We start from the raw sequence: 13262 nt of genomic DNA on the forward strand, positions 1-13262 counted from the left end.
GGAGAGAGGCCTCTGGCCTAACGGTGTGGGGCCTGTGGCGTTCCAGAGACGGCCTGTGGGGCGGGCGAATTCCGCTGCCGGGACGGGTCGTGCATCGGGAACTCCAGCCGCTGCAACCAGTTCGTGGACTGTGAGGACGCCTCGGATGAGATGAACTGCAGTGCGTGAGCCTCCCCTCTGCCAGCCCTGCCTGCCTCCCAGCCCCTCCCGCCTCAGGCCCTTCTGCACCTGCCCCGTCCCAGGCCGCCCCGCCTCCCTCCCGCTCCTGGGCTCTCCCGGGATTCAGGAGGGGCAAGAAGGGCACACAGAGGCTCCTAGGACTGGCGGCTGCCCCAGGGTGCCTTAGAGGAGCCAGGTGGCACCCATCACCCCCCACCCCGGCAGGTGCGACCGACTGCAGCAGCTACTTCCGCCTGGGCGTGAAGGGCGTGCTCTTCCAGCCGTGTGAGCGGACGTCACTGTGCTACGCGCCCAGCTGGGTGTGTGACGGTGCCAACGACTGTGGGGACTACAGTGACGAGCGCGACTGTCCAGGTCAGCCCCGGGCACCTGTGCGGTGGGCACTGGCCCCAAGGCTGCAGGCGCCTCCCTCACACGTGCCTCGCCCCCGCCCCCGCCCAGGTGTGAAGCGCCCCAAATGCCCCCTGAATTACTTCGCGTGCCCCAGCGGGCGCTGCATCCCCATGAGCTGGACATGTGACAAAGAGGATGACTGCGAGCATGGCGAGGACGAGGCCCACTGCAGTGAGTGCAGAGCACCTGGGGGCGGGGCTGGGCCACAGAGCACAGAACCATGGTGGGGGGGCCCCCTCCGAGTCCCTCCAGGAAGCGCCCGCTGTGGAGAAGGGCACCGAGGCCATCGGCCCCTGCCCGCGGCTCAGCTGCTCTGGCTCCAGCCTGGGGCCCCATCCCCCAAGTCCTGCCGAGCCCCAACGGCAGGGGCCCCAGGGACCTCTCCCACCCTCTCTGTCCAGTCTCACCGCGGTTTCCCATCCCCAGACAAGTTCTGCTCCGAGGCCCAGTTTGAGTGCCAGAACCATCGCTGCATCTCTAAGCAGTGGCTGTGTGACGGCAGTGACGACTGTGGGGACAACTCAGATGAGGCGGCTCACTGTGGTGAGGGCCGGGCGGGACCGAGCCGGGGAGGCGCCCCAGGGGAGGGACAGACCCCCACCCCACGCCCCTGCACGGCAGAGGGCTGAGTCCCTTGCCTGCCCCTGAGTCTCCCTGGTTCCCTGATCCCCGCCCCGCAGAAGGCAAGACGTGCGGCCCCGCCTCCTTCTCCTGCCCGGGCACCCACGTGTGCGTCCCCGAGCGCTGGCTCTGCGACGGTGACAAGGACTGTGCTGATGGCGCTGACGAGAGCATCACAGCCGGCTGCCGTGAGTGGCAGGGGCCACCGTGAGGAGCGGGCGGGCAGCGCAGGGCCAAGTCCCACTTTGCAGATGGGGAAATTAGTCAAGGAACGGGAGGTGCTGCAGCAGGCGCCCAGCCTCCCTGCCCGGGGCTCAGTCCACTGTCGCCACTGGGGCCGCGGGAGGGGCAGGGCAGGGCAGGGGCAGCGCTGAGGGAGCCGTGTCCGCCGCTGTCCCCAGTGTACAACAGCACGTGTGACGACCGGGAGTTCATGTGCCAGAACCGTCAGTGCATCCCCAAGCACTTCGTGTGCGACCACGACCGTGACTGTGCCGACGGCTCTGATGAGTCCCCAGAGTGCGGTGAGCCCCCAGGCCTCCGTGGGAGGCGCCTGCGTGCATGCGTGCATGCGTGCGAGGGCCGCGCCCAGGGCTCCTGCCTCACCGGCCTCTCCCCCACCCCCAGAGTACCCGACCTGCGGCCCCAGCGAGTTCCGCTGCGCCAACGGGCGCTGTCTGAGCTCCCGCCAGTGGGAGTGTGACGGGGAGAATGACTGTCACGACCACAGCGATGAGGCCCCCAAGAACCCACACTGCACCAGCCCAGGTGGGCGCACGCTCCCCGCCGTCGCTGCCGCGCGCGCTCCCCGGTGCCTGCCGCCCCGCTGACCTGCCCCGCCCCTCCGCAGAGCACAAGTGCAACGTCTCCTCGCAGTTCCTGTGCAGCAGTGGCCGCTGCGTGGCCGAGGCCCTGCTCTGCAATGGCCAGGACGACTGCGGGGACGGCTCGGACGAGCGCGGCTGCCACGTCAACGAGTGTCTCAGCCACAAGCTCAGCGGCTGCAGCCAGGACTGCGAGGACCTCAAGATTGGCTTCAAGGTGTGCCCGGCCCCGGGGCTGGGCGCTGCGCTTCACCCCCATACCCGGCCCCGATGCCCGCGCCCGACCCCTCATGCGTTCGCTCAGCCAGTGTTTGGTGCGAGCGTCTGCCGTGTGCAGGGCCCTGGGCTTAGGGCTGCCTGCCTCCCCCTGGCCTCTGACCTGCAGCATCGGAGCGGGAGACCCAGACCCCTGCTGCGTCCCCAGCTCAAGATCCCTGTGCCCACAGTGCCGCTGTCGCCCCGGCTTCCGGCTGAAGGACGACGGCCGGACGTGTGCGGACGTGGACGAGTGCAGCACCACCTTCCCCTGCAGCCAGCGCTGCATCAACAGCCACGGCAGCTACAAGTGTCTGTGTGTGGAGGGCTACGCCCCCCGGGCCGGCGACCCCCACAGCTGCAAGGCTGTGACCGGTGAGACGGGCGCTTGCGAGGCGGGTAGGGGAACCAGGGCTGCCAGAGGCTGCCCCAACCAGGAGCTGAGGCCCGGATCCTCTGTCTGCAGACGAAGAACCCTTCCTCATCTTTGCCAACCGCTACTACCTGCGCAGGCTCAACCTGGACGGCTCCAACTACACGCTGCTGAAGCAGGTGCCCAAGCCCCGCCTCCTCACCCAGGACAGCCTCCCCCCGGCCCTGCCTCTCCCCCAGTCCTGCTTCCAAAGCCACCTGCCCGGGCTCCCGGGGCCCCTGCTGCCATCAACTCACTCCTTCCACTCTCCCCACTCGGCACATTCAGGGCCTGAACAACGCTGTGGCCCTGGACTTTGACTACCGAGAGCAGATGATCTACTGGACAGACGTGACGACCCAAGGCAGCATGATCCGAAGGATGCACCTGAATGGGAGCAATGTGCAGGTGCGGTGAGGGCGGCGCTCCTCCGTGGGCACCCCTCAGATGCACACGGCCCCCGCCCACCCGACTTCCTGCCTCCTTTCCTCACTGCGTCACTGCGTGGGTCTGCTCCATGTAGCTTCTCCCTCTCCTGCAAGCCCTGAGCCCAAGCTCCTCCCCCACCGCCATCCCCTGATCTCCCTGGCTCTCCGAAGTCCTGGGGCCCCAGGCCTGACCGCCCTTACACCTGTGTCCCTGGCACTGCGGGCTCCTGTGTGTCCTCACTCATGTGCGGGCCCCTTTCCCAGCACCCCTGCTGGTGCTCGTCCCACACCAGGCCAGAGCTAGGCGCCCGCTGTCCTCCCAAAAAAGCTGGGGAGGCTTCCGTGTCGGGGAGCCTGAGCCTTCGTGAGGTCACCCAGAGCCCATCCTCCTCTGCCCCTGCCTGCAGGTGCTGCACCGGACAGGTCTCAGCAACCCTGATGGGCTGGCTGTGGACTGGGTCGGCGGCAACCTGTACTGGTGCGACAAAGGCCGGGACACCATCGAAGTGTCCAAGCTCAACGGGGCTTACAGGACAGTGCTGGTCAGCTCTGGCCTCCGTGAGCCCAGGGCTCTAGTGGTAGACGTGCAGAATGGGTATGTGGCTGAGGAGGGTTGGGGGAGCCCCCAAAAGCCCGTGGTAGCCTCAGGCCTGCAGGCTCACTGCCCTCCTACCTGCCAGGTACCTGTACTGGACGGACTGGGGTGACCATTCCCTGATCGGCCGGATCGGCATGGATGGGTCTCGCCGCAGCGTCATCGTGGACACCAAGATCACATGGCCCAACGGCCTGACACTGGACTACGTCACCGAGCGCATCTACTGGGCTGACGCCCGCGAGGACTACATTGAGTTTGCCAGCCTGGATGGCTCCAACCGCCACGTGGGTCAGTGTGCCAGTGAGGGCCCCTGCTCCCAGCAGAGCAGGCCCAGTGGGTCAGGGGCTGAAGCAATGGCAGGGGCAGAGGGGGAGGGATCAAGTTTTTGAGACAAGAGAGTGGTGCAAAAGCCAGAGGGCCTGGTCTGAGGACACCACTCACCAGGGCGCTCCCTCTGGACCCCAGCTTTGCTGGGAGGCAGAATGAGAGGCCCACGCCCATGTACCCTTCTGAGCAATGGCGATGGGCAGCCCGGGAGGAAGGGCAGCGCCTCTCCCTTCCTGGCGGGAATCGGGCCCCTCTGAGGGCCACAGCACACCATGCTTGAATTCCAGCTCGGCCGCTTGTTGGCTGTGCCACCTTGGGAAGTCACAGAACCATCTGGAACTGGGGCTCACGCCCGCTTTGCAGGATTGTGGTGGGGGTGAAGGAGGTCAAGTGGTCACCCTGGGCTGAGGCCTGCCGCGCCTGTGTCCCTGCTCCCCGCAGTGCTGAGCCAGGACATCCCGCACATCTTCGCACTGACCCTGTTTGAGGACTACGTTTACTGGACCGACTGGGAGACTAAGTCCATCAACCGAGCCCACAAGACCACGGGCGCCAACAAGACGCTGCTCATCAGCACCCTGCACCGGCCCATGGACCTGCATGTCTTCCACGCCCTGCGCCAGCCGGATGGTATGCGAGCAAGGGGTGGGAGCAGGCACAGGTGCTCAAAATGGAGCACCATCAACTTCATGCCAGCCTGGTCCAACCCCAGGGTCTTGTAGCAGCAAGGCCCAAGCCCAGTCGGGCAGCAGTGGGGAGAGGAGTGGAGGCAGGACCCACAGGCAGGCAGCTGTGGTGGGGGAGGACACAGATGGTGCAGGGGTGCAGGATTGTGGGTCTGGGGACCTTCAGAGGGGCCTCTCCTGTCTCCAGCTTCAGCTCCCTCCTGAGAGAGAGAGGCAGGACTTAGTCCCAGGCCACCTCCGCTCAGGAGGAAGTGGGCTGGGCAGCCTTTGGAAGACCAAGACATGTCCCTAGCGCCTGCAGGGACAGTGGCCATAAAGGAGACCCAGGCACCTGTCACTCAGCCGCTCTCTCCCCGGCAGTGCCCAATCACCCGTGCAAGAGCAACAATGGGGGCTGCAGCAACCTGTGCCTGCTGTCCCCGGGCGGGGGCCACAAATGTGCCTGCCCCACCAACTTCTACCTGGGCGGCGACGGGCGCACCTGTGTGTCCAACTGCACGGCAAGCCAGGTGAGCCTCTCCCCGAGCTCTCCCCACCCAGCACCTCCAGTCCTGCTCAGACCCCAGCGCCCACTGTGATGTCCCCACGCGGCTGACTTGTCCACGCTAACACCCCCACGTTTCTTGCCTACCTCTTGTCTCCCCACAGCAATACTTGTACACCTGTCCCCTCCCAACAAACATCTCACGGCCTAGCCATTACCCTCCCTTGCCAGCACCCGCCCCCCAAGCCCTGACTTCCACCCCCACTCTGATGCCCCACAGACCCTGCCTGGGCCCCCTGCACTTGTCATGCCCTCGCCACCCCTGGGAAACATCCCGGCCCCTCAGAACAAAACCTTCTGAGCTCCCGGGGTCCCCACCAACCCCTCTTGCCCCACTGCCCTCCAGTTTGTGTGCAAGAACGACAAGTGCATCCCGTTCTGGTGGAAGTGTGACACGGAGGATGACTGCGGAGACCACTCCGACGAGCCCCCAGACTGTCGTGAGTGCCCCGCCAGGGGGACTGGGGAGGCTGGCGGTGGCGCCGGCCACACCCACCCCAGCTGCTCTGACTGAGCCCTGCCTTCCCACAGCCGAGTTCAAGTGCCGTCCAGGTCAGTTCCAGTGCTCCACAGGCATCTGCACAAACCCCGCCTTCATCTGTGACGGGGACAATGACTGTCAGGACAACAGTGACGAGGCCAATTGCGGTAAGGGGCTGCCCAGCTCCCCGCCTCCTTCCCGCCCCTCTCCAGGATTTCCAAAAGCACGGGCGGGGTGTGGGGGTGGATCTCCTCTCGACGCCCTGAGGGAATGGGTGCCCGCCTCCACCCCTTGGCCACCCTCCTGACGCGCCCCCTCCCGTCCCCACAGACATCCACGTGTGCCTGCCCAGTCAGTTCAAGTGCACGAACACCAACCGCTGCATTCCCGGCATCTTCCGCTGCAACGGGCAGGACAACTGCGGTGACGGCGAGGACGAGCGAGACTGCCGTGAGCACCGGGGCGGCCGGCGGGGTGCTGCAGGGACTCGCGCTCCCAGAAACCCTCCATTGACTTCCTTAGATGGGGCCGTAAATTATATTGGGTGTAACTTGGTTGGTTCGTAAAAGCCATCATGCTTGGCGTAAAAATATGCAGATCCAGACAACAAAAAAGCACCAGCTTCGGACATAAACTGACTCCCCCACCCCCATCCCCCCAGAACCTGCGGGCAGGACCAGGGCAGAGTGGGGGTTGGGAGAGGGAGAGGACGGCCACTGTGAACTGGGCTGGAGGACGGAAGGGGAGGGTGCTCATCCTCTCACCCCGCCCCCCGCAGCCGAGGTGACCTGCGCCCCCAACCAGTTCCAGTGCTCCATCACCAAGCGCTGCATCCCCCGGGTCTGGGTCTGCGACAGGGACAACGACTGTGTGGACGGCAGCGATGAACCCGCCAACTGCAGTGAGTGGCCCGCACCCCCGGGGCCCCAGGAGAACCCCTGCGCGGCCGCCCCAACCCCCACCCCCGCGCAGGAGGCTCAGCCCCGCCCGTGCCCTGCCCTGCAGCTCAGATGACCTGCGGAGTGGACGAGTTCCGCTGCAAGGACTCGGGCCGCTGCATCCCGGCGCGCTGGAAGTGCGATGGTGAGGACGACTGCGGTGACGGCTCCGACGAGCCCAAGGAGGAGTGCGGTGAGCCAGCCCCCGACCCATCCCACTAGGGGCGGCGGGCAGGGCCGGCCTGCCTGCTCACAGCCTCTCTGCTTAGCCCTGGCCCTGGCCCAGCCACTGTGGGGCTGGCACAGAGAGGCCCAGCTGGGGCTTACTTTCCCAGATTCCAACCTCATCCCCCACCCACCCACCTCCTAATTCCCGCCCCTGCCCCCACCCACGCCTCATAGGTCTACCCCGCGGGGTCAGCTCATCTCCCCGCCCCAGAGCAGCTGCCCAGCTCCCGACATCCCTCCTGCCCCAAACCTCCTTAGAGAACCCACATCTCAGAACCCTGCCTGGGCTCCCCACAGCTGACCCTCAGGAGCTCTCTCCCTGCCGACTAAGCCCACCCGATACCCCCAATCCCGCCTCCCTAGGCCACGCCCTCCAGGCCACGCCTCTCCCTCTCCCAACCCCCACCCTTCCCTGGTCCTGCCCTCCAGGCCACGCCCATTGCGCTCCCTAGACCACGCCCATCTGAGCTCCCTCTCAGCCCCCAATCCCTCCTCCCTAGACCACGCCCTCCCGGCCGCGCCCACCGCAGGCCTTCCCCCGCCCCGTCCCGCCTCCCTGGACCACGCCCTCCCGGCCACGCCCACCTGAGGCTCTCCCTCCCCCGTTCCGCCGCCTAGACGAGCGCACCTGTGAGCCCTACCAGTTCCGCTGCAAGAACAACCGCTGCGTGCCGGGCCGCTGGCAATGCGACTACGACAACGACTGCGGGGACAACTCCGACGAGGAGAGCTGCAGTACGTCCCGCCGCGCGCGCGCGCCCCCGCCCGCAGGCACCGCCTCCCGGGCCAGGGGGCGCAGGAGCCCCTCCCGCCTCGCCCCTCCATGCTGTGTTTCTGAGTTTGTGCCATTTCACCTCATCTCATGTTTCTCTCCATTTTCACACTGTCCTCTCGGGCTTGCAGAGGTAGGTGTCTCTGACGCGCCTGTGCTCCTACCACACCCCTGCCTCTGCCCCGGAGCCCGCCTGCCCCGTGCCTTCCTCTACTGGCCTCTCCCAGACCCTGGTGCTTGTCTTAGTGGTCCTGCCCCTCCCCCCACCCACCCACAGTCTGTCCTGAAGGCAGGCCAGGGACCCAGGCCCTCTGCTCTGTGTCTGTCCCCAGCGGGGTAAGCGTGAGCACCCTCTGTGCCTCCAGCCGGTCCCATGGGAACAGCCGGCTGGCGGTGCCCAGGATGCTCCAGCATCCTGGTCACTGTCCGGTCAGCTGGGGCCCCTGAGGTCACAGGAATGGGCCTTGGGCTCGGGAGGCTCCCTCTGCGAGGACTGGAGCTGCCTCAGAGGCGAGGCCCCATGCCCACCCTCCTGGGGCCTCTCTCCCCTCTCCTTCCCCCAGCGCCGCGTCCCTGCTCCGAGAGTGAATTCTCCTGTGCCAACGGCCGCTGCATCGCCGGGCGCTGGAAGTGCGACGGGGATCATGACTGCGCTGATGGCTCAGACGAGGTGGGCGGGGGGACCCACGGGAGGGAGGAGGGCACCTCTGAGGAGTGGTGGCCAGGGCCCCGGCGGAGCCCGGAGCTGACCAGGCTGCCCGCTGCCGTGCCCACAGAAAGACTGCACCCCGCGCTGTGACATGGACCAGTTCCAGTGCAAGAATGGTCACTGCATCCCCCTGCGCTGGCGCTGTGACGCCGATGCCGACTGCATGGACGGCAGCGACGAGGAAGCCTGCGGCACTGGCGGTGAGCGCCCCGCCTCTGTCTTGCACTGGTCACGCGATGATTTTTTTAGCACTTACATACTTTTTATGTATTTTATTTAAAAGGTAGAATTAGAGAATGAGGAAGGGAGAGAGAGAGAGAGATCTTCCATGCACTGGTTCACTCCCCCAAATAGCCACAATGGCCAGGGGCTGGGCCAGGCTGAAGCCAGGAGCCAGGAACTCCATCCGGGTCTCCCACATGGGTGCGGGGGCCTAAGCACTTGGGGCATCCCCCCACTGCACTAGCTGGAAGCTGGCTCGGAAGTGGAGCAGCCAGGACTCCGGTCGGCACTCCTATAGGATGCCAGTGTTGCGGCAGCGGCTGAGCCCGTCCCACCACAGCGCTGGCTCCTGTGCAGCAAATGTCACTGAGCACGCAGAGTGCACCAGGCTTTGTCCTGAGTGCTGGGAATGCACTTCAAAACACTCAAGGAAAAAATGGGTTTCAAAAACAATCTTGTTTGGGTGCAAAACATTGAAATCCATGCATAGATTTTCCTAATATGCCTTTTCTGGGAATGTTTGGAAGACCCGCGGTAAGCCGTAAGCAAGATACTGGCTGCTGGCTGCCTTCCTGGAGAGGTTGTGCCCATCAAGCAGGAGTCTTTGGGCTCTGTGCACCTGGCTGCCTAAAAAGCAAAGTCCTGCCCACTTCCCTATCCTGGGGCAGGGAGTCCACCCCTGCTCCTGGCTGAGCCTGTGCCGGAGGAGGTGGGGGCTTGGAGCAGCAGCCCCTGCTGTGATGGCGGACAGGCACTCGGCCTGAGTCCCCTCCTCCAGCCCAGGGCTGCTCCTCTGCACCTGCCACTACCACCAGAGAAGGAGCATGGGTTCCCAAAGTGGGGCTTGTCCCCTACCCCTGGCTACCCCAGGGGCAGTTTCGCCCTACAAGGCCTGGGTCCAGTCTGCTGGTGCCCGCTGCTTTCCTGATGACCCCTCCATGGAGGGCGGGGTCCGGGCAGGACACTGCCCAGTGCCCACACTCACAGCTCATTCTGGCGTGCAGTGCGGACCTGCCCCCTGGATGAGTTCCAGTGTAACAACACCCTGTGCAAGCCCCTGGCCTGGAAGTGTGACGGCGAGGACGACTGCGGGGACAACTCCGATGAGAACCCCGAGGAGTGCGGTGAGATTTGGGGGCAAGGGCGGGGCTCCCAGGTCGGGATCCGGCTCCCAGGCTCCCTGGGACTGATTCCAGCTCTGCGCCCTCCTGGCCACCGCAGCCCGGTTCATGTGCCCTCCCAACCGGCCCTTCCGATGCAAGAACGACCGTGTCTGCCTGTGGATCGGGCGCCAGTGTGACGGCATCGACCACTGCGGGGACGGCTCAGACGAGGAAGACTGCGGTGAGCAGGGGCTGGTGCGGGGGGCGCTGCACAGGGCTGAGTGTGCATCTGGGGCACGGACTCACCAGGGAAGGCGGGGATCCATTGCGGGGAGCCTGGAGGCCCTTCCCTGGGAGAGAAGCAGGTGCCTGCCGGAGGCTTCCTGAGGCTGTGGATCTGCAGGCGGAAGCCGGAATCAGTGCTAAACAGTTTCCCTGGCGAGCTTGACAAACAGCCAGCCTGGGACCTCCCAGCTTCTGCGGGGTCTCTGGGGGAAGAGGGGCAGTAGCAGGGCCTGAAGCCCCGCCCCTCCTCAGAGCCCCCCACGGCCCAGACCCCCCACTGCAAGGACAAGAAGGAGTTCCTGTGCGGGAACCAGCGTTGCCTCTCCTCCTCCCTGCGCTGCAACTTGTTGGACGACTGCGGGGACGGCTCGGACGAGGAGGGCTGCAGCATGGGTAGGACGCAGCGGGCACCGGGCTGGCGGTGGGCGTGCTGGGGGAGGAGCTCGGGGAGGGGACCCACTCTCTGTCGCCCGCAGACCCCAAGCTGACCAGCTGCGCCACCAATGCCAGCATTTGCGGCGACGAGGCCCGCTGCGTGCGCACCGAGAAAGCGGCCTACTGCGCCTGCCGCCCGGGCTTCCACACCGTGCCCGGCCAGCCCGGATGCCAGGGTGGGAAACGGGATCCAGAGGGGGTGGGTGGGTGGGAGGCCCAGACGCAAGGCAGCCCTTGACCCTCCCCTGTGACCACCCCCCAACCCCAGACATCAACGAGTGCCTGCGCTTCGGCACCTGCTCGCAGCTCTGCAACAACACCAAGGGCGGCCACCTCTGCAGCTGTGCCCGGAACTTCATGAAGACGCACAACACCTGCAAGGCTGAAGGTGCGGGCCCGCATCGCGCGCACACCTCCCCCACCAGTCCCGGGTCAGGTGCACACGCAGACACGGGCACTGACGCCGTCACACATGCCTGCCTGCACAGAGTGCTCGCCACTCACACACACCCACCATGTGTGCACACACCACCCAGTCCCGTGCCCACGGCCACCCACACCCCACCTGCCCCTGCACCTCATGATGGCATGGTGTAGCAGGGGACACAGGAATTGCCATCCAGGCAGAAGGGGCTGAGGCTGGACACCACCCCCAGCAGGGGCGGGGCGAGCATTAGCTTCTGCTTGGAGCAGGCGGTTTAAGTAGGGAAGCTATGGGTAGTATGAAAGAGGCTGGGCGGAGTGGGGGTGCACATCCCAGCTGCCCTGCACCCAGCTCCAGGCCCAGATGCCCCAGCGGCAGCCCCAGCCCCTGCCCGACATCTGGCCACTCGCCCCTCCAGGCTCCGAGTACCAGGTCCTGTACATCGCCGACGACAACGAGATCCGCAGCCTGTTCCCTGGGCACCCACACTCGGCCTACGAGCAGGCCTTCCAGGGGGACGAGAGCGTGCGCATCGACGCCATGGATGTCCACGTCAAGGCCGGCCGCGTCTACTGGACCAACTGGCACACAGGCACCATCTCCTACCGCAGCCTGCCCCCTGCCGCGCCCCCTACCACTTCCAACCGTCACCGGCGGCAGATCGACCGCGGCGTCACCCACCTCAATGTGAGTGCCCAGCCAGCCACGCATTGCAGAACAGACTTTGAAAAGGACAGTGGGACAGGGCCAAGGGGGAGGGTACGTGGAGAGCGAGGGTTGTGTTCTGGGTTGTGTTCTGAGTCCCGGCCACGGGCAGGCAGCACAGACAGAATCTGCAGGAGCTGGCGGGCTGAGGGGCCTGATCGTCACCTGCGCCGTGGGCGCTCGGGGAGGAGGAGCTGGCGGGACGCCTGGGAAAGCCAGGGGCCTGGCTGTCGGTGTGGGGTGCCAGTTCCCCAGGGACAGTGGTGGCAGGGGAGAGGAGGCGGGCAGACAGGGAGAACCCGGTGTCCGCTCAGATTTCAGGCCTGAAGATGCCCAGGGGCATCGCCATTGACTGGGTGGCTGGGAACGTGTACTGGACTGACTCGGGCCGCGACGTGATCGAGGTGGCACAGATGAAGGGCGAGAACCGCAAGACGCTCATCTCGGGCATGATCGACGAGCCCCACGCCATCGTGGTGGACCCGCTGAGGGGGTGGGTGAGGGCCCTGGGGGCCAGCTCCACGCCGGGGTGGGGCCCAGCAGCTCCATGGGGCTGCTCCAGGCCTCTCCTCTGCGCGGCCCCCCCACCCCGCCCCAAATGACTCCACCCACTTTAGAGTAGAAGACTTGACCCGGTCGGGGGCCGGGTCCCTGAGTCTCTGGAGGAGGAGGACAGGACCCCTCTTCCCAAAGCCCATCAGTCCCCGTGGCCAGCCCAGGAGGCCCACACTCGCCCTCCTCCCTCCCCAGCACCATGTACTGGTCAGACTGGGGGAACCACCCCAAGATCGAGACGGCTGCGATGGACGGGACGCTTCGGGAGACACTGGTGCAGGACAACATCCAGTGGCCCACAGGTCTGCAGGGCCGGGAGCCGGAGGGAGCTGGCCACCGTCACACAAAACCGTGGACCAGGAGGGCGGGGTGGGGGGGCGGATTTCCCAGAAGAGGTGACTGGCAGTGGTCAGGTGAAGCAGGGGGAGCTGTCGCACACACAGAGACGGCGCTGGGGCAGAGAGGCTGGGCGCTCACAGCCACCCTGCCCCGCTCCCAGGCCTGGCCGTGGACTACCACAACGAGCGGCTGTACTGGGCAGATGCCAAGCTTTCGGTCATCGGCAGCATCCGGCTCAATGGCACCGACCCCGTCGTGGCCGCAGACAGCAAACGAGGTCAGAGCCGGCCATAGCCTCGCCCCCGCCCTGCCAGCAGGCCTGAGGCCCACCCTGACCCTCTGACCCACTTGTCCTTGTGAGCGATGACTGAGTGGCATGATCGGTGGCATTAGCACCTTAGCAAGTGTGGGAGGAAAGAGCAAAACCCTGCTGTGGCCCCGAAGTCCTGGGGTGGTGGGTGCTTCTGCCGGCAAGGGCCAGCCGGAGTCTGCTTTTGCCCTGCTGAGTTCCCTTGTGCCAAGGAGGAGGGGGAGGGGCGGGGCCAGGGCCTCACTCCCCTGTGATGCCGCCTCCTCCTGCCCCACAGGTCTGAGTCACCCCTTCAGCATCGATGTCTTTGAAGATTACATCTACGGCGTCACCTACATCAACAACCGCGTCTTCAAGATCCATAAGTTTGGCCACAGTCCCTTGATCAACCTCACAGGGGGCCTGAGCCACGCCTCTGACGTGGTCCTGTACCACCAGCACAAGCAGCCCGAAGGTGGGGCTCGGGGAGACCAGGGGCTCAGGACGTG

General features: G+C 65.9%; 1 protein-coding gene across 1 annotated transcript in view; it reads left to right on the plus strand.

Moving 5' to 3' along the window:
- The window catches only part of LRP1 (LDL receptor related protein 1), a 74940-nt gene that overhangs the window by 59168 nt on the left and 2510 nt on the right, over nt 1-13262 (plus strand). The window contains exons 48-80 of the mRNA XM_051832985.3: nt 47-160; nt 385-534; nt 622-744; nt 1000-1116; nt 1254-1382; nt 1596-1718; nt 1822-1962; nt 2045-2235; nt 2465-2648; nt 2740-2825; nt 2974-3093; nt 3521-3708; nt 3794-3999; nt 4480-4668; nt 5085-5233; nt 5615-5708; nt 5800-5916; nt 6080-6199; nt 6528-6650; nt 6755-6880; nt 7534-7650; nt 8251-8357; nt 8464-8596; nt 9623-9742; nt 9840-9962; nt 10259-10399; nt 10483-10617; nt 10710-10829; nt 11284-11552; nt 11885-12063; nt 12321-12427; nt 12625-12741; nt 13052-13228. Coding sequence (XP_051688945.3) covers nt 47-160; nt 385-534; nt 622-744; nt 1000-1116; nt 1254-1382; nt 1596-1718; nt 1822-1962; nt 2045-2235; nt 2465-2648; nt 2740-2825; nt 2974-3093; nt 3521-3708; nt 3794-3999; nt 4480-4668; nt 5085-5233; nt 5615-5708; nt 5800-5916; nt 6080-6199; nt 6528-6650; nt 6755-6880; nt 7534-7650; nt 8251-8357; nt 8464-8596; nt 9623-9742; nt 9840-9962; nt 10259-10399; nt 10483-10617; nt 10710-10829; nt 11284-11552; nt 11885-12063; nt 12321-12427; nt 12625-12741; nt 13052-13228 — 4635 coding nt within the window. The remainder of the gene's footprint in view (nt 1-46; nt 161-384; nt 535-621; nt 745-999; nt 1117-1253; nt 1383-1595; nt 1719-1821; nt 1963-2044; nt 2236-2464; nt 2649-2739; nt 2826-2973; nt 3094-3520; nt 3709-3793; nt 4000-4479; nt 4669-5084; nt 5234-5614; nt 5709-5799; nt 5917-6079; nt 6200-6527; nt 6651-6754; nt 6881-7533; nt 7651-8250; nt 8358-8463; nt 8597-9622; nt 9743-9839; nt 9963-10258; nt 10400-10482; nt 10618-10709; nt 10830-11283; nt 11553-11884; nt 12064-12320; nt 12428-12624; nt 12742-13051; nt 13229-13262) is intronic.

This window comes from Oryctolagus cuniculus, chromosome 11, assembly GCF_051225735.1.
Source record: "Oryctolagus cuniculus isolate XC-2025 breed Fujian yellow rabbit chromosome 11, ASM5122573v1, whole genome shotgun sequence".
NCBI classification, from domain to species: domain Eukaryota; kingdom Metazoa; phylum Chordata; class Mammalia; order Lagomorpha; family Leporidae; genus Oryctolagus; species Oryctolagus cuniculus.